The 23,296-nt window shown below is 45.2% G+C and overlaps 1 protein-coding gene across 1 annotated transcript in view; it reads left to right on the top strand.

Moving 5' to 3' along the window:
- The first annotated feature begins 1,264 nt into the window (after positions 1–1,264).
- Positions 1,265–23,296, top strand: part of LOC149871309 (acyl-CoA (8-3)-desaturase-like) — a 30,943-nt gene continuing 8,911 nt past the window's right edge. The window contains exons 1-8 of the mRNA XM_090034913.1: positions 1,265–1,492; positions 10,281–10,391; positions 10,800–10,997; positions 19,574–19,675; positions 19,884–20,012; positions 22,020–22,077; positions 22,282–22,358; positions 22,757–22,854. Of these exons, the coding sequence (XP_089891039.1) occupies positions 1,265–1,492; positions 10,281–10,391; positions 10,800–10,997; positions 19,574–19,675; positions 19,884–20,012; positions 22,020–22,077; positions 22,282–22,358; positions 22,757–22,854 (1,001 nt within the window). The remainder of the gene's footprint in view (positions 1,493–10,280; positions 10,392–10,799; positions 10,998–19,573; positions 19,676–19,883; positions 20,013–22,019; positions 22,078–22,281; positions 22,359–22,756; positions 22,855–23,296) is intronic.

Here is a 23,296-nt window from a genome sequence, read left to right as displayed (position 1 = left end):
CTACCTAAATCATAGCAAATAATTCAGACTAACATGTTCTTCTCACCAGAAAAATACTTAGATGCCTAGACTCATTCAACATCTCCATTTTGGCTTTAAACGTATGCACACATTCAAAAGTGAGATCAAACACCTAGATATTTAATTCTCACCGAAGTGGTGTTGAAGCCTGTTCAAGTTTCCAATCTGTTAGACATTCACCATTTGATAGGAACTGAAAGTAGCACTGAGGTTAATAGAAAATACAGCACCCCATCTTCATCCTCCAATTGTGCCTCCTTTTGCATAATAGCCTAGGGGTTAGAGTGCTGATACAAGAAGGGTGATATCTGGTTTTTAGTTCTTCCTTAGCTGGAGGAAATTCAAAACTGCATCTTTACAACTTTGACTTTCCTAGAGAATATGAGACTCTGGAATAGGCAGGTGAATAGGTACCCCCATCCTTCAGGTTGAAACTGACCCACTGGAAAATTAAAAAGCACTAGATTCAGGGATCAGAAGGGGAACAAGCAGCAGCTAGCATAATTCTGTAGCTCAATGTGAAAAACAATCCACAGCGTGGGGAAAGTCCTGCGTTCCTGCTTTTCCTCTCAGAACTCCACATGCATTTTAAATTAGACAGTCATTGGTTAAACAAATGACAGAGAGAACAGCTTCCTAGTTGATCTTTGTACATTCCCCCCCCGCCACCTTATTTATGCCTATGTACATTCTGGGTATGTCTACATGAGATGCTTGCTGCACATTAACCTAATAACACTGTGCACTAGCAGGCTGGTCGAAAACCATGCTAATAGCCTACTGCGCAATGTTATTAGGCTAATGCATAGTAAGCTTCACAAAATAACTGCACCAGCACTACTACGCTGTGACTCTAGTTACTGTATGTTTAGTTAGTACTTTATTAGGCAAATACAAAACTAAATATTCAGTAACTAAGGCTTCATTAATGAATGTGTAGGTGCACCCCCTGTGAACTATTACATACTCCTACGTTGGATGAACAGAGATTTTATTTAAGAATGGGGTCCAAGAGACTTTAATTAGAAGAGGAGGAAACTTTTGAGTGCTATTTCTCACTAATCAAAGTTACAATCAGTGTACTGGTGGTGATTTGTGGTGGGTGTGTCTGTGAATTTAAATTATATTGTTACAAAGTATGTAGAGCTGGAAGAGTGGAACTGGTCCTGTCTCCAGTCAGGCAGTGGAGCAGTAGACTAAGGAAGACTAAATCTCAATGCTACGTATGCAGCAGACAGTGAGGATGCCTCCACAGTCTGGCCCCACAGAAGAACAGAAAGAGCCTGTTCTAGATTTTTCCCAACTTTTTACTTGGGAGGAGATTGCAATCCACACTGGCCGAGGCCATGGGACATCAGGGCAGGAGCGGTGGCTGGTGATTGACAGGAAGATCTATGATATCAGCAAATTCTACCTGTGGCACCCAGGAGGGCGACGAGTTATCAGTCACTATGCGGGGCAAGATGCAACGGTGAGACCTGAAAAGAGAGGGGAAGCATAACGGTCTGGTGGGTTATCAGTCAAAATGAAAGGCAGGATGGTATGGTAAGACCTAAGAAGAGGTACCTGCATTATTTGCCACTATGTTTGGCAAGATGATCAAAAGCAATGAAAGAAAGTGACATGATGCTAGAGAGGAGACAATATTCTTAGAATAGATTTTCAAGAGAGGAGCACTACCAAGGACTTGTGGGCAAAACTGGAGACCTGTCAGGGCACAATGGACAGCAGGAGGAAGAGGCTAATTTCTAAGTATCATATGAAGGGGGAGGCATAGAAAGCACAGGACAAATGATTTAGGGACTGGCAATGAGGATATTTGGGACTAGAAATGAGGAAAAATTCTACAGATAATCATAATCTTCCATTTAAAAAAATTAATTTGTTGGAGATTTCTCCAGGCCTTTTTGGGTTTGCTTCTATGACAGCTTTTATTTCTCTGCTAAAGAGACGCTAGTTTCATGATGTTAATCTTGGGGACAGGAGATGATGTCTGACAAGGGATACAATTCCATTTGTCCCAGAAAAAGATGAAGTATGGAGACTTTAAATTTGATTTAAGAGACTTGAATTTTGATTTAACTATAAATTCTTGGAAAGAAAAAGCCACAAGGGTCTTGAAGCTGTAGGCTAAGATGCAACAGCTTTATTATCGTAACAGAGAGGTAAGTTGCTTATATTGCCATGGGTCTGGACAGAGCTTTTTAATCTCACTGTGACAAAATGTCACTTAGCTGGAGAATCCTAGAAGCTCATCTGTCTAATGAGACTTCTGTTCTTGACTGTCACACCCACAGAAATGTTTTTTGGAAGGAGAAGTTGTAAGAAGTGCCACGTGGCACAGGGGAAGTGAACTTCCCTAGTCTTAATTCTGTACACTCATATTTATCCCTCCTCTAATTCATGCAATGGAGGCAATCTCTGCTCAGTATAAGAGGAACTTCACAGGGAAACTGACATGTCTAGTCAGTCGTATGTTATAGGCATCCAGGAGTCTCTTTTTAAAGAATGAGCTGAATGTTAAGTTTCTGTTAGGCATGTACAATTAGGCAGCTATTCGATTTGGCTTTGGATCCAGCTGCTTAGGATGCCAGAGATCCGATCTGGAGCTCTGGATCAGTTTCCCACTTTGACTGGCCAAAGTGGCTCCAAAACTTTGGAGCTGCCTCGGAGATCTGGCCATAGGGTACAACAGGGAATCAATGAAATATCTATAACTTTGTTGTTTCTTGTCTGATTTGGATGAAACTTGCAGGGATGGTAGCCTCTGTTGAGAGAATGAAGCTTGCCAAGTTTCAAGAAGACCAGTGCAGGGGTTTGGGGAGAACTGCACCCCAAACTCCTGAAAGCAAAACTCATGTCATGTATATGTATTATACCACATGGGAGTGAAAACTGCAGGAATAGTAGCCCCTGGTGAGCCCATGAAGTCTGCCAAGTTTCATGAAGATCAGTGCAGGGCTTTGGGGAAACTGTACCTTAAGCTTCTGGCAGGCAACACTAGTGACATAGATGACTCGGTGTGTGTTAAGGTGCAGCGGTTGAAAACTGCAGGGATGGTAGCCCCTGCTGAGGCCATGAAGCCTGCCAAGTTTCAAGGAGATACGTGTAGGGGTTTGGGGGAAAACAAACCTCGAGCTGTGGGAAAGCAAAACTCATGACATGGGTGACACTGTGTGTGTTAAGGTGCAAGAGGGTGAAAGCTACAGTGTTGGTAGCCCCTGCAGCCATGAAGCTTGCCAGCTATCCAGGAGATTGGTGCAGGGCTTCTGGGTTCTGGGACCCTGCACCACTAGCTGCTGACAGGTAAAACTTGTGACATGGGTGCTTGTGCAACTGACTGTGTCTGTCTTGGGGCAGTTGATTGTCTGTATTGATTCTTTCCTCTCCTTACTCTGTGGTTTTGTAGGTGTTAATTGTTGCTAATTAACTGGTTACATTAGCTAGCAACTGTGTCTTGAGCTGGTCCATGAGTGAATGGTGATTGATTGCTAACTGGTAACACAGTAGCTTAGCAGCCAGGCCTGCAGTAGTTCCTACTCCCCCCCCCCCCCCCCCCCCCGGCCCCCAAGACGGATACAGTTGCACAAGCACCCATGTCACGAGTTTTGCCTGTCAGCAGCTAGAGGTGCAGGGCCCCAGAATCCCCCTGCACCTATCTCCTTGACAGCTGGCAGGTGTTGTGGCTGCTGCAGGGGCTACCGTCCCTGCACCTTTCACCCTGCTGCACCTTAACACATGCAGTGTCACCCATGTCATGAGTTTTGCTTGTCTGCAGCTTGAGGTGCAGTTGCCCCCAAACCTCTGCACCTATCTCCTTGAAACTTGGGAGGCTTCATGGCCTCAGCAGGGCCCACCACCCCTGCAGTTTTCAGCCCGCTTTGTCTTGACAAACACAGGGCTATCTATGTCACTAGCTTTGCCTGTCAGCAGCTTGAGGTGCAGTTCTCCTCAAACTGCTGCACTGATCTTCTTGAAACTTGGCAGGTTTTGTGGCCTCACCAGGGGCTACTACCCCTGCAGTTTTCACCTCCCCCCGTGTTGTAACACATAGACATGACACGAGTTTTCTTTCAAGAATTTGGGGTTGGGTTTCCCCCAAACCACTGTATCAATCTTCTTGAGCATTGGCAAGCTTCATGCTTTAAGCAGAGGCTACAACCCCTGCAAATTTCATCCAAATCAGACAAAAAACAGGAAAGTTATAGATATTTCATTGATTCACATTATGTCCTATGGCCAGATCTCTGAAGTGGCTCTGAAGCTGTTCTGAAGTGCTTCAGAAGCTCCGAACCACTTTGGAAAGTCTAACTAAGACAGCACTTTGATTTGGACATGCTGCTTTAGACACCAAAGCTTCTCCAGGTCTGAAGCACAGTCCAAAGCCTTGCACAGTCCTAGTTTCTGTGACTGGAAAATTATATGGAAACACTCTCTACTTCTCCTTTGGAAGGTTACTGTTCATACCAAATAAGCAAAAAGTAGTGGTGGCACATAGGGGGTGCATGTGTACCCCCTGAGAGCGGTCGTGCACCCCTTCATAGCCAGCATTCCCCACTTAGGCAATGGGCAGGGGGGCTGGTGGGAGCACTGTTGTCCCCCCCTGAGAGTGCCAGCTGAGGAATGGGGGCATCAAGAGAAGCATCTGGCCCTTTTGGGCATGCTGCTGGCACTTCCGGGTCAGTGTGTGCAACTGGCGGGGGGACTCCCTACCCCAGTCAGTGCAATTGGCCACTGAAGGACCTTCCCCCCAGTTGCTGACTGGTGCCTGGAGTGGGGCAAGTGCTCCCCCTGACTCAGGAGGCACCAGTCACCCATGGCAAAAAGCATGGACACTGGGATTCCTGGAGCATTCAGTCTTCTTCCCTGCATGCTTGAATCCTTATTTCTGGGACATTGAAGGTGGTATTTTATAAACCAGAACTGCCTAGTAATGAAATCACTGGAGCTAGTACTGGCACCTGATGGAAGCTGAAAGAGACACTCTATTAACTCCATTGCCAACGGGGCTTCCACTCTGAGTCCCTTCTGGTCCTACTGTAATACAAGTAGCTTGCAAGATCTTTAAAATTCCATTATCTTTTGTTCCAAATAGGCAGGAAGAGACTTGTTCACTGACCAGTTCCTACTGTGGAACTACACCTAAAAATTGCAGCTTCTAGCTAGAGCCCTTTCTGTGAAACAGATGGATGAAAGATGAGTTTTCTTCTGCAAACAACATTTCACTGAAAGTGACCATATTCATAGCCTGTTACACCTAGGTATTTTTATGACAACTAAGCTACACAGGAATTTTTTAACTTTCTATAGCTTATGACCTAGGCCTTTCAGTATAGACAGAGGCATGTGCAACTCTCTCCCTACCTTTCTTTCCAGCTAAGATAGATCTTATCTCAAGAGGAATAAAAGCCAACATGTCTTTTAGTTCTGTGTTTGTACAGTGCCTTGCAGAGAGGGACCTGATGCTATGGAGGTCATGGACACAATTGTAATACAATAATACCATATTTACCTGAATTCAAGTTGACTCTGAATTTAAGACAACCCCCCCAAAAATTAGATTCTATACATAGAATATTCATAAACCTGTTATAATTTTCTATGCGTGGAATCTAATTATTGGAGGGTTGTCTTACATTCAGCAGGCAGTGGGGAAAGCTTGGGAGGTAGTAGGGGACAAAAGTTGGGTGGAAGGTGGTAGGGGAGGCAGTAGCGGGTGGGGTGGTGGGAGGGGCTGTTGGTCGGTGGGTGGGAGGAGAAGGCAGTGTGAGATCAGATTGTGGAACAGCCAGTGTGGGGTGGTGGGGGGAAGCAGGCAGTAGGGGAGTCAAGCAGCTTGACCACTTTCCTCTACACCTTGCCCCCTGCCACAAGGCCCCCACCATTTGCCACCCTGCTGCCTACCATGCTTTACCAACAGCACCTGCCTTCCCCCCACTGCCTGCCCCCCTTGCTGCCTGCCCCAGTCTCTCTTTACTCTGCAGCCTCTGTCCCCCAGCCAGTTATCCTCACTTTGGGTCTGGCAGTCAGAGCAAAGGGAGGCACGTGCGGGGGCAGAGGCTGTTGTGGGAAGAGGTAGAAAGCAGGTGGGGCAGGGGGCAAAGGCTGTAGGAGGCAGGCAAAGGGCAGAAGCAGGGGGTGGGCCAGGCAGCAGCTGCTGTTCCTGGGTTGGGGGAAGAGCTGGACCCAGATTTGCAGCAGCCATCTACTCCCCCTGCCGTCTTGTACTTGAATCCAAGTAGTCCGTACCTGCCCAGCCGCATGTACCCCTAGCCCCTTTCCAAGTACTCCTGGGGGTCCATCGACTACCCTGGTCTAACAAGTGCACCAAAACCCTCCTTGTAGTGTGAGGGAGAGAAAGTGTGGATTGCAACCTGCCTTCTCTGTAGGGGCTGTTTCATTTGTATCATTGTCCCTTTAGTCCTCTCCAGGGGATACAGGACTTTATGATCACTCCACCACCAATTACAATCCCCATCTTCTCCAGACTGTCAGGCTCACAATCACCAGTGAAATGGCTGGCCTAAACAGTGGTGGTGGTACCTGCTACCTTGCACTCTTTTCTTTCCTTCTTCAGTAGAAGTATACAAATAGCTGTACTCTCTTCTTAACCTTGCCTTGGCTACAACGTGAACTTGGGCCAAAGATGTAGCATTTCCTTCTAGCTGTGAAATAACTTTCTACACTGGAACTGGCTCTGAAAGTTGCTTTCAAACAGATGTGTTGTTAGAAACCATTATTTTAAAAGCAAGCAAACACTCATTAGAGTAGGCGGCACAAATTATAGGGCTGTTCTTCTTGAAGAGGGAACAGTTATAGAACCTGCTCCCTCTAGTGTCCTGCAGGGCCTAGGTTGATATGAGATTTCCAAGCACTCTATAAGGCAACATGCATGTATTGCGCTTTTGTACTGTCTCATTCAATTGTTTTGTTTCTGCGTTTTAAAGGGATGCGTATTTTATCTGTAAATTACACATATGCTGAGGAATGGGCACAGCAAGAGGAAATGAACTAAACTGAAAAAGGTTCAGAGAACCACTATTTACTGTCTAAGAAAACTTCCTCAGAGTAAGAGACTAAAAAGCCCAAGCCATTTAATTGGACTAAAAGAAGATCAAGGGATGGCTTGATCACAATGCACAAGTGCCGAATTATAGAAACATTTTCTGCTGATTGAGGACTCTCAAGGCATTAAATGATTCAGTCACCAGAGACTGAAGTTAGTTAGTCAGAATGGAAACAGGTACACCTTTTCCCAATGTGGGTAATTACTGACTGGACTAAAGGCCTTGTTGCATGTTATTCTTTGAGAGGCTCAAATGTTGATTGGTGTTCAAAGCAGCTGCACCTTAAGGCTAAAAACCTTCTCTGACTTTCCCCCGTCTGCACAGCTGTGACTTTCCACTAGAGGGCTGGTGAGCCAGGACAAGATTGTTCCCCTGTGCACTGTGAGAGTGTGAGAGATGGGTTGGGGGTGGGGATGGTGGTGGGGGCAGGAATTTGAAGCTGGGACACAGAGAGTTAATGGGACAGGGTGGGTAATGAAATGGGAGATGGAAAGGAAATGGGGATGGGGGAAGGGCAGTGAAATAAAGCAAGTCAGCCGCTGAAGGATCAAAAAAGGTTAAAAAAAGGTTAAAAAGAAATAAAGAGGTGGTAAATTAAAGAAGGTCTCATGTTTTAACACATTGGTATTTGGGATGGGGGGAATGGGAGGTACTGATGGTGCTTCCCTGGGGTGGCTGGTAGGTGGAAGTGGTTAGAGAAGGCACTTTTGGAGGAGATACTGCCCCTGTCCCAGGAAGGAAACCCCAGCTCATGGGGACCTGATCTGGCCCCTACCTTGTTCCCCTCCCCCAACCCCCTAGACCCCACTCCTGGACCTGTCTGTGCCCTGAGACCTGGCTAGTTGGCATGTGCTCTGTATGCTGTTTCACAGGGTTGAACCCCGGAGGGGTGGAAAGTTCACACACATAGAAGCAGGAGGGGGAGATGGATTGGAACCAAAACCACCTGCTGGGAAGTATAGTTGAAGGAGTGGAAAGTTCGTCCACATAGAACAGGAGGGTAGAGAGGGGACACTGCATCCTAGGATGCTGGAGGAATGCAACTTGGGTGGCTCATCTGTAGGGAGTTGGCCACACGTTAATGAATCATGAGCTAGGTAACACAGATCAGAAATAAGTCTGCTCTAAAATTAGCATAACGTTGAGCCATCCAACATTAACATTAGTTTCAGATGTTAATGTTTGGACAAGAGATTACAAATTCCAGGGGCCTCCTAAAATTAATGTGTAACAAGGCCCTAATATAAAAGGGATCTTGGTCCCCTCAGGTCTTCATATTAATACTGGGTGGTTCAAGTTTATAGGTAGATGCAGGAATTGTGTCTATGATAGCTGGTATGCAGCTGATCAAGCTAAGTCAGTGGTGCCCAACCTTTTGGCTCTGCAGGCTGGATGAGTGATGCAGGGTCAGTCTGTGGGCCAGATATGGTCTATGGGTCAGATCCAGCACATGGGGCCATGACCTGACCTGATACACAGGGCTGGCCTAACACATAGCCCCAGATCTACAATTTGGCTCCAGCTCCACAAACTGGATTGTACTCTGTGCCACACTATGCCCTGTGCACAGGGTCATGTCACTTGGCCACTAGGGCTTGGAAATTTAGCAGTGTAGAAATTGTGGCAGTGTTAATCTCTGGACTCATGGGGGGCCTCATAGACCTTCATGACATGGTTTCATGGGCTAAGGGTTGAATATCCCCAAACTAGGTGATTGAGCCATAGAGGTACCACATGTCTGGACCCAGATTGGCCTTTGGATTCTGTCTCACTGGCCTAAAGAGGTGATGGAAGATCTGGGCAGCTTCCACTCCTCCAAAAACTCCTGTCTAGGCATATGCTTCGAAGGTCTGGGTGACCTCTCATGCATACACCATGATCCAGAAGGATCAATGGTTGTTAAATGTATGTGTGAGAGAGAGAGGAGCTGGCAAAGTGTAGGACGTGCTTCTCACATTGCTAGGTTTGGTCTTGAGCAGGGAATAGAGCATCAGGAATAAATCTTAGCTTCTGCATTCAACAGAAAAAAGATCACCCAGGTTATCTGTTCAATGAACCTTGTCTTGCTAACCATGAGGCTATGTTATACTGCTAGAAGCTTTTTTTCAGAGTGGTCCAGAAGAGTAGCTGGGTGGTCATGATGAATGTGTATCACAGTGGGCCCACACATTCATTAATGCACCTTATATACTGTGCATTTTGTTTAGTACTTGCTTAGAATGTGCAGTCACTAGAGTTATCGCACAGTAGCACTGGTGCAGTTTTTTCTTGACACTTACTGTGTATTAGCCTAATAACACTGTGCAGTAAGCTATTAGCATATTTTTTAACCACCACATTAATGCACAGTGTTATTGGGCTAATGCACAATAAGCATCTTACGTAGATGCTCCCAGTGGGTGGGTCTGGGGAAGCCTGAACCAGATGCCATCTTCCAGCCACTTGCAGGTGGTTAGTATCTGGATACACAGTAGCAGAAGGAGAAGAGCTCCTTCTCTGTCCCAGCAGAAAGTTCCACTAGCACATGCTTTTCAAAAACTCAGGTGCCAAATGCCTGCTGTAGGCAGAGCTAGAATTATGAAGTGCTTGGAGAGGGATCTCTACAATCCACAGGGCTATGGCGATTCTGCATCATGGGTGACTGGTCCCTCCTAAGACTTGGGGGGCACAGTTTGTGGGCAGCAGTGTCAGCAGCATTGGTGGTGGGCTGGTGACCAGCAACCACCCAAAAAAGCCGGTCGGTGGCAGGAGGTGGAGAGGGGAGGTAGTGAGCAGCGACTGCCTGCAGAAGCCGGCAGTGGCGATGGCAGGGTGGTCAGCAGTTACTGCCCACAGAAGCCAGCATTGGCATTAGCAGCGGCCAATCTCAGGCGGGGCATGTGCCCCCCTGTACATCCCTACCAGTCACCTATGTTCTGTGTTGATGATCATCTTTTATCTCAGTTACTGCAACTTCCTTCTCATTAATTGTCTTGTTTAGGAGGAGGATTTGTTAGTATCTTGGAGGAGCGGCTTTCAGTGTAATGACATAGGTGACACTCACTAGTAAAGGGCCACACAGAGCAGTGGAAGTAGAGAATAACTGTAGCATCAGCATTGAAGGGGCTAGGACTTATTTGTCTGAAACACTGAGCAGCATAGGATCTGGCCTGTGTCTTCCTTTCTCACCCCAGGCCCTTCTGTCTTTCTCAGGATGCCTTTGTTGCCTTCCACAAAGATAAGGAGCTCGTGAAAAAATATTTGAAACCACTACAGATTGGGGAGTTAGCACCAGATCAACCTACCTCTGAGCCCAGCAAAAATGTGAGTGCCTGGAGAACCAGATGTGGGATAGGATATGGGCTCCTATGGGGGAAAAAAATTATGGACCAGCATCTGTGATCTCCAATATACTGTGCATTCAGCATTGTATCACAGATGGGAGTGCTGAGGTGCTCATCTGGGCTGCTAATACATGAAAAAATCTTGGAATCACATACACGTCACATGGAGTTGCAAGTGGTTTACACGGCTCATTCTATGTCACTGAGACCCCACTCAGAGCTCCTCACTAACATATACCCTCATGTATACCAGTGGCTGTTAACAATTCTGTATGCTGTCTGCTACAATGAACTACCCAGGAGGAGAAGCAAAGCAATAGAATATCTCTTGTGGCTCTGAAGGATGCTCTGTGCACAGACAATGCAGTAATTTTGTATGTCTCAACAGAAACTGCTGGTGGAGGACTTCCGTGAGCTACGTGCCACTGTTGAGAGGATGGGACTCCTGAAGCCTAACTACTTCTTTTTCTTCCTGGTTTTCCTGCACATCCTTGTACTGGATGCCGCTTCCTGGCTCACTCTGTGGTACTTTGGCTCATCCTTAGTGCCTTTCCTCATTGGTATGGCACTGTTTGTTACTGCCCAGGTAATTTTATGCAAATCACCACCACAGTTATGGGCTATTCCATTCTTCAGCATGCATTTTCCCTGTAGTTTCCTCTCCCTAGACCAGGGGTGGGCAATTATTTTGGGCAGAGGGCTGCTTACCCAGTTTTGGCAAGCTGTTGAGGGCTGCATGGGTAGCCCCACCCCTTGACAGGTGCTCCGCCCTCTGGTCACCATCTTGGGACCAATGTCCCAGGGAGTGGGGCATAGGCTGGCAGGGGTCTGTGGAGCTGGGCTGGGCTGCACCAGCACGGAGAGGAGGGGAGCTGGCTTGGCTCCATAGAGCCCCTGCTGGCTGGGACCCCACGCTCCTGCCACCTTGCTCTGGGCCCCACTGGCACTGGTCCTGGGACAGCAGTGTGGGCCCCATGCTCCTGCTGGCTCCCATGCCCACTCACACCCAGTGGCCCTCAGCTCTGTGATACAGGTGGGGGGCAGTGCACAGCCCTGACCCCCTGTTCACCGGCAGGGAAGAAGCTACTACTGAGCACGAGGAAAAGTGGCCCCTTGCCTGCCCTGTGGCCAGCACTCCCTGCTGCAGACCAGTCAGCCAAACCTCAGTCCCTGGAAAAATCATGGAGCAGGTCCTCAAGGAATCCATTTTTAAGCACTTGGAGGAGAAAAAGGTGATTAGGAACAGTCAGCATGGATTCACCAATGGGAAAATCATGCTTGACTAACCTGATTGCCTTCTATGATGAGGTGACTGGCTCTGTGGATGCAGAGAGACTGGTAGATGTGGTGTACCTTGATTTTTGTAAGGCTTTTGATACAATCTCCCACAGCATTCATGCATCTAGGCTAAGGTAGTATGGGCTAGATGAATGGACTGTAAGGTTGCTGGAGGATTGGGCTCAGAGAGTAATAATCAATGGCTCAAATGAGGTGGTGCTCTCCCCTACCCTGGGGGTCTTCAAGCGAAGGCTGGATGTGTATCTAGCTGGGGTAATGTAGGCCCAGCACTCTTTCCTGCTTATGCAGGGGGTCGGACTCGATGATCTGTTGAGGTCCCTTCCGACCCTAGCATCTATGAATCTATGAATCAATGTCTAGTTGACAGCTGTGGAGTGGAGTGAAGTGCCCCAGGAGTTGGTGCTGGGGAGGTTTTGTTCAATATCTTCATCAATGACCTGGAAGATGGCATAGAGTGCACACTCAGCAAGCTTGCAGATGACACCAAGCTGGGGTGAGTAGTAGATATGGTGTAGGGTAGGGCTAGGATTTAGAGTGACTTAAACAAATTGGAGGATTGGACCAAAAGAAATTTTGTGAAGTTTAGGAAGATGTGCACAGTCCTGCGCTTAGGATAGATCAATCCCATGCACTAGCACAGGCTGGGGGCTGACTGGCTGGGCAGCAGCTCTGGAGAAAAGGACCTGGTGGTTGCAGTGGACAATAAGCTGAATATGAACTAGTAGTGTGCCCTTGTTACCAAAAAGGCTAAACGCATACTGGGCTGCATTGATAGGTGTGTTTACAGTAGGCCAAAGGAAATGATTATTCCTTTCTATTCAACACTGATGAGGCCACATCTGGAGTACTGTGTTCAGTTTCAGGCCCCCCCATTACAGAAAGGACGTGGGAAAATTAAAGAGAGTCCTGTGGAGGGCAGCAAAAATGGTGATGGGGCTGAGACACATGACTTATGAGGAAAGATTGAGCATACTGGGCTTATTTAGTTTAGAGAAGACTGAGGAGTGCTTTAATAGCAGCCTTCAACTACTTGAAGGTAGGTTTGAAAGAAGATGGAGCCAGACTGTTCTCAGTGGTGGCAGATGACAGAACAAGGAGTACTGGTCTCAAGTTGTAATGAGGGAAGTTTAGGTTAGACATTAGGAAAAAATTTCCTACAAGGAGGGTAGTAAAACACTTGAACAAGTTACCCAGAGAAGTGGTGGAATCTCCATCCTTGAAGGTTTTCAGAACCCAGCTAAACAAATCTTTGGCTGGGATGACCTAATTGGGGACAGTCCTGTTTTGAGCAGGGGGTTGGACTAGATGACCTTTTGAGGTCCCTTTGAACCCTAATTTTCTATGATTTTATGGTCTTCCTTTGAAGTTGGTGGCTGCCTAAATAATGCTCTGGATACAGTGTCAGAAGTTATGAGCATTTTTCCTGGTATACTGTATTTTCTTGCAAACAACACACAGGCTTTTCCCTCAAAAAACAAGATGCTGGACATATCAGTGTGAATTATATATGAGATGTATGGTAAGAACAATTGCTGCTGGTTACTCCACAAAAGTGACATCTGCATATGATTCATAGGGAGCAGAACAATGAGCAGGCTCAGCTTCCTAGGTGATGCTACTCAATTACTTATTGCAAGAAAAGATCTTTTCTTTTCTATTCGGCCTTTGACAACCAAGGTGTATTTTTTATTCTGGAGTGTGTGTATGTGAGAAAATATGATATGTTTGATGTTGAATGAAAATTGCAAATATTGTAGTTGAAATGTCTAAATTGTGGATGGAAGGCCAATGATGCCACCAGGATTTTGTCACCTGTTTTTAGTTTAAATATTAGGCCAAGCAAGTAAGAACTCAGTAATTCACAGGCCCAGTTAATTGCCAAGCTTCTTTTTCTACTTGAGTATAGCACTGCTCAGTGTTTGTAAGACATCTTAATATAAATGCAGCAGGACTCTGGTGTCCTTTTGGCTGTGTTTGAATGAGATTTGCTACTAGAGTATATGGAGATGCATCTGTTTTAGTACTGTTGGGGAGATTACTGAATACTGTGCCAAAACAGACAGTGAGGCTAGTAGTTTCTTGATTGTATTGAATACTTTTTGTTGTACAGTCCATCAGACCCACATGTTATTTTGAATTACCAATTAGTCAGATCAAGAGCAAGACCTTATAAAGGGGGATAAGACAAAATGTCTCATTTGTTGATTACAATAATTAGACCTAGAGGTTCAGACACCACTCATACAGATGCACACACATCAGCCTACACATCATTACACTAAGACATACACAAACACAAAACAACCATTCCATTCAGATATTATAGTTACCAGCAGCAGTTGTTCAATAGGAGTACTGGGGTGGCTGGTCCAGGCCTACTGAGAGAAGATGCAGATGTCCGTTCACGCCACTCTGAACTGCTATGTCCGTATTCCAAAAAAGCAGCAGTTGAGAGAGACTCACCCAAGCCGGTATATTCCAGAGTCCTCTTTTATAGGGATTGGCATCCTTTGTTTAGCACTTTGGGGTTTTTTCATACCCATTTTCTGTTTTTACAGTTGTTTCTCATCCATGTTCTGCTTATCTCAGCCCGAGGTCAGTTTGGTCGTAAAAGTTGGTATCACAGCCTTGGAGTGTCCTTGCTGTCCATCTGTCAGGAAGTGTGCATTCCTCCTCCTCATTATCTCCTTTGTGCCCTAGCCCTCAAAGGGATTTTTCAGCCATCTTTTAATTAGTTTACTGACTAGTAACTTACACATTTGGCACCTTGTTGCTTACAAACACAGTTAAATCTTCTTTTCTTGTCTCTATGCCATCCTCTCACCATTCACCCTTTCACATAGACTCATACATATGGGACATGCAGAGTTCATTCACTTATGTTAAATGAAAGAATACAAAATGGAGTTTGCAAATTACTTACAGGACAAGAGTAACATGGTTACAGTTCACTACTATTACGCTGTATGTTAACATCAGCTATATTCATTCAGTTTATGCTAGACACATACTGAGTCTATTATGGAAATTTCTTAATAGTTTTGCTAGCTAGGCTAAGTTTGGTAAAATTTTCCTGTTGGCCGTATATGGGGACCTACCCAAATTGTGATGGAAGTGCGCTGCACAGCAGTTCCTTTAATGTTCTTGCTGCATATTCTGTCCCCAGCCCTGCCACTGATTGACTGAGGAGACCTGGCAGCTGCACTGCTCACTGATGATTGGTCATGAGGCAAAAACCATGGTTTTAAATATGCTGTGGTTTTTGCCTCCCAGCTGATCAGTGGTGAGTGGCAGGGCTGCCAGGGCCCCTCTGCCAATCAGTGGAGGGACAGGGGTGGGCAGCAAAAAGAGCAATATTAAAGGAGCTGCTGTGTAGCACATGTCTGCCACAATTTTGTTAGGTCACCATCCATATCCAATAACCATTTTATGACAGGAAGGTCTTTGAGTCCAGGTGAGGCATGTAATGCCTTTACTTTGTCCAGGTCTGACTGACTTTCATTTTTTGCTAATGTTATGTCTAACTCATTATCTTTGCCTTCCCACATTTATATTTCTCATTTAAAGTGAGACCAGATTGTGGGAAGCATCTCAAAACAGCATGTAAATGATCATCATGTGGGAAACATCATCAAAACTTCCTTAAACCTGTGAAAACATGAGTACATATTGCTTGTATGGTTTGTCTTTTGTTGTTAAATGAATCCATTTTCTCTACTAGACCTGGCCTTTGTGCTTCTAGCAATCCCAGTGTTGGTCTGAGGCATGGGGATGCTCAGGTGACCTTTTTTTGTCACTCTCACTGTTCATGCTGTTTGCGTCCGTTTGCTCTACGGTGCTGCTATCTGCAGATACTCTTTCTTCATTGCCCCAGGAGGCTGACTCAAATTTGTGTTTGGATGTGGAAGCTCAGATGGGTTTACTGTCACCTAGGCAGTACACCAGCTGCGGTCTTTAACAATCAGCCCAACTTAGTGAAACTTGCCTTTGACAGGTACCCCGCTCCCCCCCCAAGGTCACTATGAAAAACAAGTCTTGCAGAACCTGTACTTGCAGTGCTCTAGTCTTGTGCCACTGTTTAACTGTCTTTTTATCAAGATGTCTATTTCTACTTGTCTCTTTTGCCACATTTGGTTCTTTTTATTTCTGCCCCATTAACAGCTCTTACTTTTAACTTTACTTCTCAAGTCATCCAGCTACAGCTTTTGCTACTTCCTTCTTTGGATCAACTTCTTTGATCATTAAGTGTGTTTTTATTTTTTTTACCTTTCTTATCAGGTCATTCAGCAGTCTTGTGAAGCCTTCTTTTCACAAGCTCCTTTTTTTGGATGTTTAGCTTAACTATTTTTGCCCTAACTGGAAGTATGACATCCAGTAGGAGAACTTTTAACTCTTGCACACTTTTGCACCATGTAGTTAGGCTGTAACAGAATTTTCTTTTTTTTCCAATTTTCCCTTGAACTGGCTACAGACTTCTAGTATTAGTCACCCCTTTCAGAATTTTATCTGCTCTCTGCAGCTATCCATCCTAAGATCAATTGTACTCTTTTGTAGTGATTGCAGTAACTACAGCCCCAATATCTATTTTGAATTAAACAGTCCAACCAGTTGTGGATCCAGTAATGGGGCAAGTGGGGTGTAGCCCTCCCACTTTCACTCACTATGCATGTGATGCACATGGACTGTATCCATTTATCTGATATAGTTTTCTGCACATGTCTAATGTACTGGTCATGTAATTCATTCATGTTGTCTCTTTATTGTGTCTCTCATCTTAACTTTCATTAAAGCTTTTGTGAGTGTGAGTTCTGGATCCAACTGCAGTTGTGCTGATAAGCTGGTGTCTCTGGTGCCCACAACAGTTCTGTCTATCATGAGTTCTTCTTTCAAAACTACATAATAGCAGTGTTTAGCCATAGTGGGCACGTCTACATGTGCAAATAATCTGGAAGCAGTTTTCTCTTAAGTAAACTACTTGAGAGTAAACTCTTCCAGGCACACATCTACACATGCAAGCATGTGGGAGCAGATTTGCTGCTCCTAGCAGCAAACTACTTCCACTCCTGGCAGCCCTGCAATGGGCCCCTGCAGCAGCTAGGGGGAGCTCTAGGTTCCCTCTGGTTGATAGTCCAGGAGACAGCTGTCTCCTGGGAGCTGGCTGTTGCTGGGAAAGACTCTGCCACCATAGCTCAGGAGTTGAAAAAGTCCCCCTGCCCTGGTAGTTAGGGAGCTCCCAGCCTCTGCTCCATGATCGTGGAGATCTTCCAGCCTAGATCCTGCTACCACAGGGCTTAGGCTGCATGATATAAGGATCTCCCCATGCCAGCCCCATGACCACAGAGCTGGCACTGGGGGGGAAGGATCTCCCAGTGCTGGCCCCAGGACTGCAGAGCGGATGCTGGGAGATAAGAATCTTTCAGCCCCAGCCCTGCAACTACAGAATGGGAGCTGTGAGCTCCCTGCTGGTAGGGAAGGGGGACATTGTCCCTGCTTGGGATCCAGTGGCAGACCCTGGCCTAGCAACAGGCAGCTCCTTGGGGCAGGAAGTTGACTGGGAGATGTTAGGCATCTACATGTGCGCTACTGTGTAGTTACTAATCATGAGTGAATTTGCTACTTGCATTTGCAGGTAGGATTTACTCATGATTAGAGCTAATTACTGTGCAGTGAACATCTGCATGTATAGCTGTAGATGCTTGCTGTGCAGATTGGCTCTAATGTGCAGTAAAGCATCTTGTGTAGACAGTCTCTGTGTGAACCTTAGTGATAAAATCCCTGGTTCCTGGAATCTCATATTAAATGTGGCCATTTCATATATAAGATTTGGACTGTCTGTAAAATAGGCATCAAAAGTGTCTTTTTTTTTCTCCGCAGAGAGGGGAAGGGCATGTAGAATATCATCCCCAGATTATCCTATGGCAAAGACAAGGATACTTACTGATATTCTTTTGTTCTGTCTGATAAGCTTGAAACCATCTGGAACCTCTCAAACCTTCTGCCTCAGTGATGCCAGCTGCTTGCTTTCTCACAATCAAACTACTCTAACACAGTCATTTTTGTTATGGTCTCCATAGCTGCACTGGATTTCAGCTTGTCTCTTCCTTACTGCAGTTTGCAGAGTCTCCCCTGACTCTGTCTACTTTCTGGAAGTTTGGGGACTCCTCTCTTTCTTTCTTTTTCCTTTTTTGTTTCTTAAAGAGAGGGATCAAACTCCCTTTTGATACCATGTAGTGAGAGAAAAAGATACATGTCCCCACGGTGTGGTTTCTAATCTGGTGCCCCTTCCAGTGACTGCCTGATCTTTATTACTGTCTCTCTAGACCTCTGTAGTGGATGTAGAGGACCAGGACTCTGTGATCACACCACCATAACAGTGATGCTGGTTAACTGTGCAGATAATGCATATTGCTCAGTATATTTGTAGTTATGTTGAGAAGGAGGTTTGAAGGAACTCACTTTACTTAAGGTCAGATTTTTCCTGCCTGACACAAGGCACTGAACGCTATAGGGGTGTTGGCCATGCTAACCTCTGTTAGTATGATCTAACCTCCCCTTGCCAGCAGGTCAAGGGAAATGATTATTTCCCTCTATTCAGCACTGGTAAGGCCACATCTGGAGTCCTGTGTCCAGTTTTGGGCCCCCTACTACAGAAAACATGTGAAGAGAGTTGAGTGAAGGGCAACAAAATGGTGAGGGGACTGGGGGACGTGACTTATGAGCAAAACCTGAGGGAACTGAGCTTATTTAGTCTAGAGAAGAGACTGAGAGGGGATTTGATAGCAGCCTTTAACTACCAGAAGTGGGGTTCAAAAGAGGATGGAGCTAGGCTGTTCTCAGGGTTGGCAGATGACAGAACAAGGAGCAAGAGTCTCAAGTTGCAGCAAAAGAAGTTCAGGTTAGATATTAGGAAGAATTTTCTCACTAGAAGGGTAGTAAAACAGTGGAGCAGGTTACCCAGAGAGGTGGTGGAAGCTCCATCCTTGGAAGTTTTTAAGACCCAGAAAGACTAAGCTTTGGCTGGATGATCTAGTTGGGGATGGTCCTGCTTTGAGCAGTGGGTTGGACTAGATGACCTCCTGAGGTCCCTTCCAGCCCTCTTTTTCTATGATTCTATGATTCAAATCTTGGGACATCATGCAGTTGTACTCAGTCTAGTGAGCTTTGGTCTATTTCAGTCCCAGTCCTTCTGAAGAGGAGGTTGTGTGAGCAGACTATTGCTGCTGGAAGTGATTCTATTCCAAGAAGTGAACATGAAATATATCTTTGAGGAAGTGGATTTTGTCTTGGCAGCTCATTTACCTCCTTACTCTATTTCACTAGATGGCTTCCTTCATGGCAGTCTTCCTGCCATATCAAGAATGGGGCTTATCTTTTATTGTTTTCTGTCCAGAGCTCATGGCACATATTTGCAAGCCAAACTTCCCATGTATTCCCATAGGAATATGAAGCCCTCTGGAGCTCAGGACTTGTCAGAACTGACAGATCTGGATATTTCTCCTATATCTAGCTCATCCCTTTGGAATTACTAATACTCAGAGGAGCAGCATACTTCTTTTTTTATAGGCCAACTAAAGTTCCTGAGCCCTGCCCCATACTCAACTGTTGTCAACAAAAAGAATTTCTTATGTTCTGCAATCTTACTAGTTCAAAAATACATGTATAGGCAGCAGAGTGAAAGTGAAAAGAAAGGGTATTCTCAGGATTTGTACTCAGGATATCAGATTGTGCTCTTCCCAAAGTGGGCTGCAGGGAGTGGTATTGAGTAGTAAACAGTGGGCAAGATGTTTCTGGGCTTGAATACATGGGAAGCTTACAGTGATATCACCCTGGCTCTTTTTCCTCAGTGATTCTTTTGTCTTTCAGGCCCAGATCAATTGGTTTCAACATGATTTGGGGCACTTTTCAGTTGTCAGCAAAACTACATGGAACCGGTTGCTTCACATCCTTGTAATGGGTGTTCAGAAGGTATGTATCAATCATGGGAATGCTTTGCAGAGCTGATCAGAATTGTTCAGCAAATGTAGGAAGCCCTAGATTCAGGCAGGAATCTTTTTGAGGGATTTTATTCTAAATGAAGCAGGGAGGGAATGTTTTGCAGCTCTCCTGGATCAGTGAATAAATGGCAAAATGCATATTTGATAATGTGATAGTTTAAGTCCTCTGGCTGTTACAGGGAATGTTGGCCAGTTGGTGGAATCACCTGCATAACCAGCACCATGCAAAACCGAACTGCTTTCGCAAGGATCCTGATCTCAACATGCACCCTATCTTGTTTTCCTTGGGAAAGACTCTTTCTATAGAGGTGAGTGTTAGGACTGTCTGACAACATCTCAGGCTACTGAAAGGATATAATGGGGAAAAAAGAGGTAAATCTAGAAGACTGTTAGATGTGGTATCACAGCCATGTCCAGTTATTCGCTCTGAACAGACATCAGTCTGTCATGCCTGGCTCCAGTGCCTGGTTCCCAGAGTCTTCTATGCCTCCCTTGGCTTGCCTCAAAAGAGCTACTCTGTTCTGCCAGGGAGGTACATAGCACTCCTATTTTCTCAATAGGAAAACATATACACTTCTGTTAAGTCATGTCCTAGTAGTCACAGATGGGAGAGGACTGGGTGGACCAGTATAACTGCTTACAGCAGCTCTGACTTAAATGTAACGTAAGCACTGTCAAGAGGTGCCTCGGGCCTAGTGGTTAGGACACATGCCCAGGAAGTTGGAGAGCTAGGTTTCAAGCAACAGTGAGCCTGAAAGACTTTGATTTCACTCTGCTGTTTCCCAAGAAAATCCTCCAATTCCTAGGCTAGGGACTAGGTGAGGCTGTGGGCATTCTCCATCTCTCTTGCTGAAGATAAGCTACTAGGCAGTAAGGTACTGTAAAAGCCATGGTAAAAGAAGGAGAGCATGCCATATAGAGTGTGACCAGCCTAGTCACTTATTTGATTTACATGCTGCTTGTCTAAACAAAGGCTCAGGGTGGTTTAAAATAAGCAAGCTGAATAACTTAAAAAACAGAGAGTGACAAGAGAACAACAACAACTTAAAAGGGAACTAGAATATCAAGATAAAACAGAGACTTCCAAACAACATCTCGTCCTAGGTTTGGTTGATAAATGCCCAAATAAGAAATTCTTACAGAACTTACAAAAGATGTCCAGGTTTGGGCTCCGCTGAGTCTCAAGAGGGAGAGAATTCCAGAGAGCTAAGAAACAAATGCCAAGAATGACCTTCACATTTTTACCAGAACTGACATACTGATGATACGTGTAGGAGGTTGCTCTCTGCTGACCTTAGGGATCGCCATGAGGCATAAGAGGTAAAGTCCCTTTGGCATGTAGGGCCAAGAATATTTAGGGCCCTATAGGTCAAAGCCAGAACTTTGAATTACACTTGGAAAGCTATTGGGAACTAGTGCAGATTCTGGAGCACTGGAGTTATTTGTTCCTGGTGACCTATTTCTGTTAGAAGGGGGGACGCTATGTTCTGCACTGGCTGCAGCTTCTGGATGGTTTTCAAGGCCAGCCAGCCATACATTGCAGTAGTCTAGCCTTAAGGTTGAGAAGGTATGGTTGACAGTGAACGGATCAGAGTCTGAAAGAAAGGGTTACAGCCTTTTTACTAGATGGGGCAGGAGAAAGCTATATCAACCACCTGAAGATCCAGGTGCAGCAAAGGATTCAGGAGCATGTCAGGGTGAATCTGAGCAACAAGGGGAAACTGGATCCCATCAATGATAAGTGTGTCCTAGTTCCCACTAAGTCAAGTGGTCTGCCCACCACCATCATCTCCGGCTTATCTAAATTCAGTGTCAATTGTTCACTTGCACCCAGTCCCCGAGTGCAGCCAGGCACTAGGAAAGAACTGAGATTGTGGGATGATGGTCGGAAGAGAAGGAGAGGTAGAGCTGGGTGTCATCAGCATACTGATGACACCTCACTGCACAGTTTTGCCCACTGGCCTCATATACACATTGAATAGTAGGGGCAATGATACAGAGATCTGGGGGGCCTTAGGAAACATTCTGAGAGGAGGGTGACACTTGCCCATCACCAACCTCTGAGGCCTCCCTGCTAAGAAAGAATGGAACCAATTTAGAGCTGTCCCTCAAATACCCACCTGGTCATGTAAATGCTTTATCAGCACCTCATGATGCTGCTTCTCTGTACTCCTTCTTCTCTTTGACCTTAACAATCCTCTTTGGGAAGATTAATAGCGAAGTGGAGATGGGTTGGTAGATGACTGATTGGGAAGTGTCTGATAAATTCTTTCAGTAGCCCAGGTATCCTACTATGGTCTGGTCTCTTTTTGTAGCTAGGAAAAAAGAAGAAGAAGTTCATGCCTTATAACCATCAGCACAAATACTTCAGCTGTGAGTATTTTCCGTTTCCTGAAGTAACTTGGGGACCTCTCCTAGGACTGACTACAGATTCCTCTGAAGAGGAAGAGAAGAAATATTCCCTTTTATGTTGCAGCCTGATGGGTGATCTTAGTATTTTGGAAAGTTGGAATAGATTTCTTTGCGATTAATGATTCTAGGATGTGGTTGCTATATTGTTCTTGTTCTTTCCTCCAGTTTTGGCCCCAGCTTTCTTAGTTCCCTTCTTCCAGTTCATTATAATCCATTTCTCAATCAAAAGAAGGAAGTGGTTGGTAAGTATTCTGAGCATTATTCAGAAAACTTTGCAAAATGTAGCCACAGTATATCCCTTCCTGTATTAACCTCTGTCCCCTTGTAATGCTTATCACACATGGGAAGTGATAATGGGGTCTAGAATGTAGGAATCAGCCTGGGCCTGTTTTAATGGAAATGGATATGGCTCAGCCAGTTTGTGTGAGAATACGGTTCCCCAGTCACATAAAAGTTGATGGATGAGAGCTACCGTGTGTGAGGGTGACTGGAGATTACAGGAACATTTGCTAGGGCTTGACTTCCACTGGGTCAAGGATGGCATATTACAAAGAACACATTTTTGTGTCATAGTTTGGCTTATGCAAGAATGAGAAGGAGAGTGCAATGTGGATGAATCCTTCTTTCAATCTTTTGTCAGGAATTGTTCTTGATTGTAACCTACAACATCCGCGTCTGTCTTATGTATGTTCCCTTAATGGGATTTAAGAGCTTCATGGCATACTACTGGCTGGCCAGGTAATATTTGCTGCCTTTTTTGTCCATTTTGATGCTAGTCTATCCCTTCCCTGTTGTCACTTTTAGCAGTTTCAACATTGGAAGGAATAATATAAGACTATTCATATCCATTGTTGATTTCTAAGTTAATTATGGTCAAGTAAGAAAGGAGTTGGAAATTGCTGTGGATCACTGAGTGATGTTCTCTGGTAAAAATGTAGTGATGCTCCAAAGATCCACCAGAAGTTGGGATGTAGAAATGATGGGATCGAAAGTCCTGCACTGCAAAGTAATGTTATTGTATAATCAATATAAAACATGATTTGAGTTTGGGTGGGGGAATTTTTTCAGTGTATTACAAATTTGACTTTTAGAACTTGCTACTAGAAAATCACTGTTTTCCAGGCAACAAAATGGAGCTTTTAACAGTCAATTTGGAATAGATTGGCAATGAAGGCAGTAT

The sequence above is a fragment of the Crocodylus siamensis genome, chromosome 2, assembly GCF_052110815.1.
Source record: "Crocodylus siamensis isolate JL-2025a chromosome 2, ASM5211081v1, whole genome shotgun sequence".
Classification (NCBI taxonomy): domain Eukaryota; kingdom Metazoa; phylum Chordata; order Crocodylia; family Crocodylidae; genus Crocodylus; species Crocodylus siamensis.
Note: the sequence above shows the minus strand (reverse complement) of the source record. Positions and strands in the feature narration are given on the sequence as shown.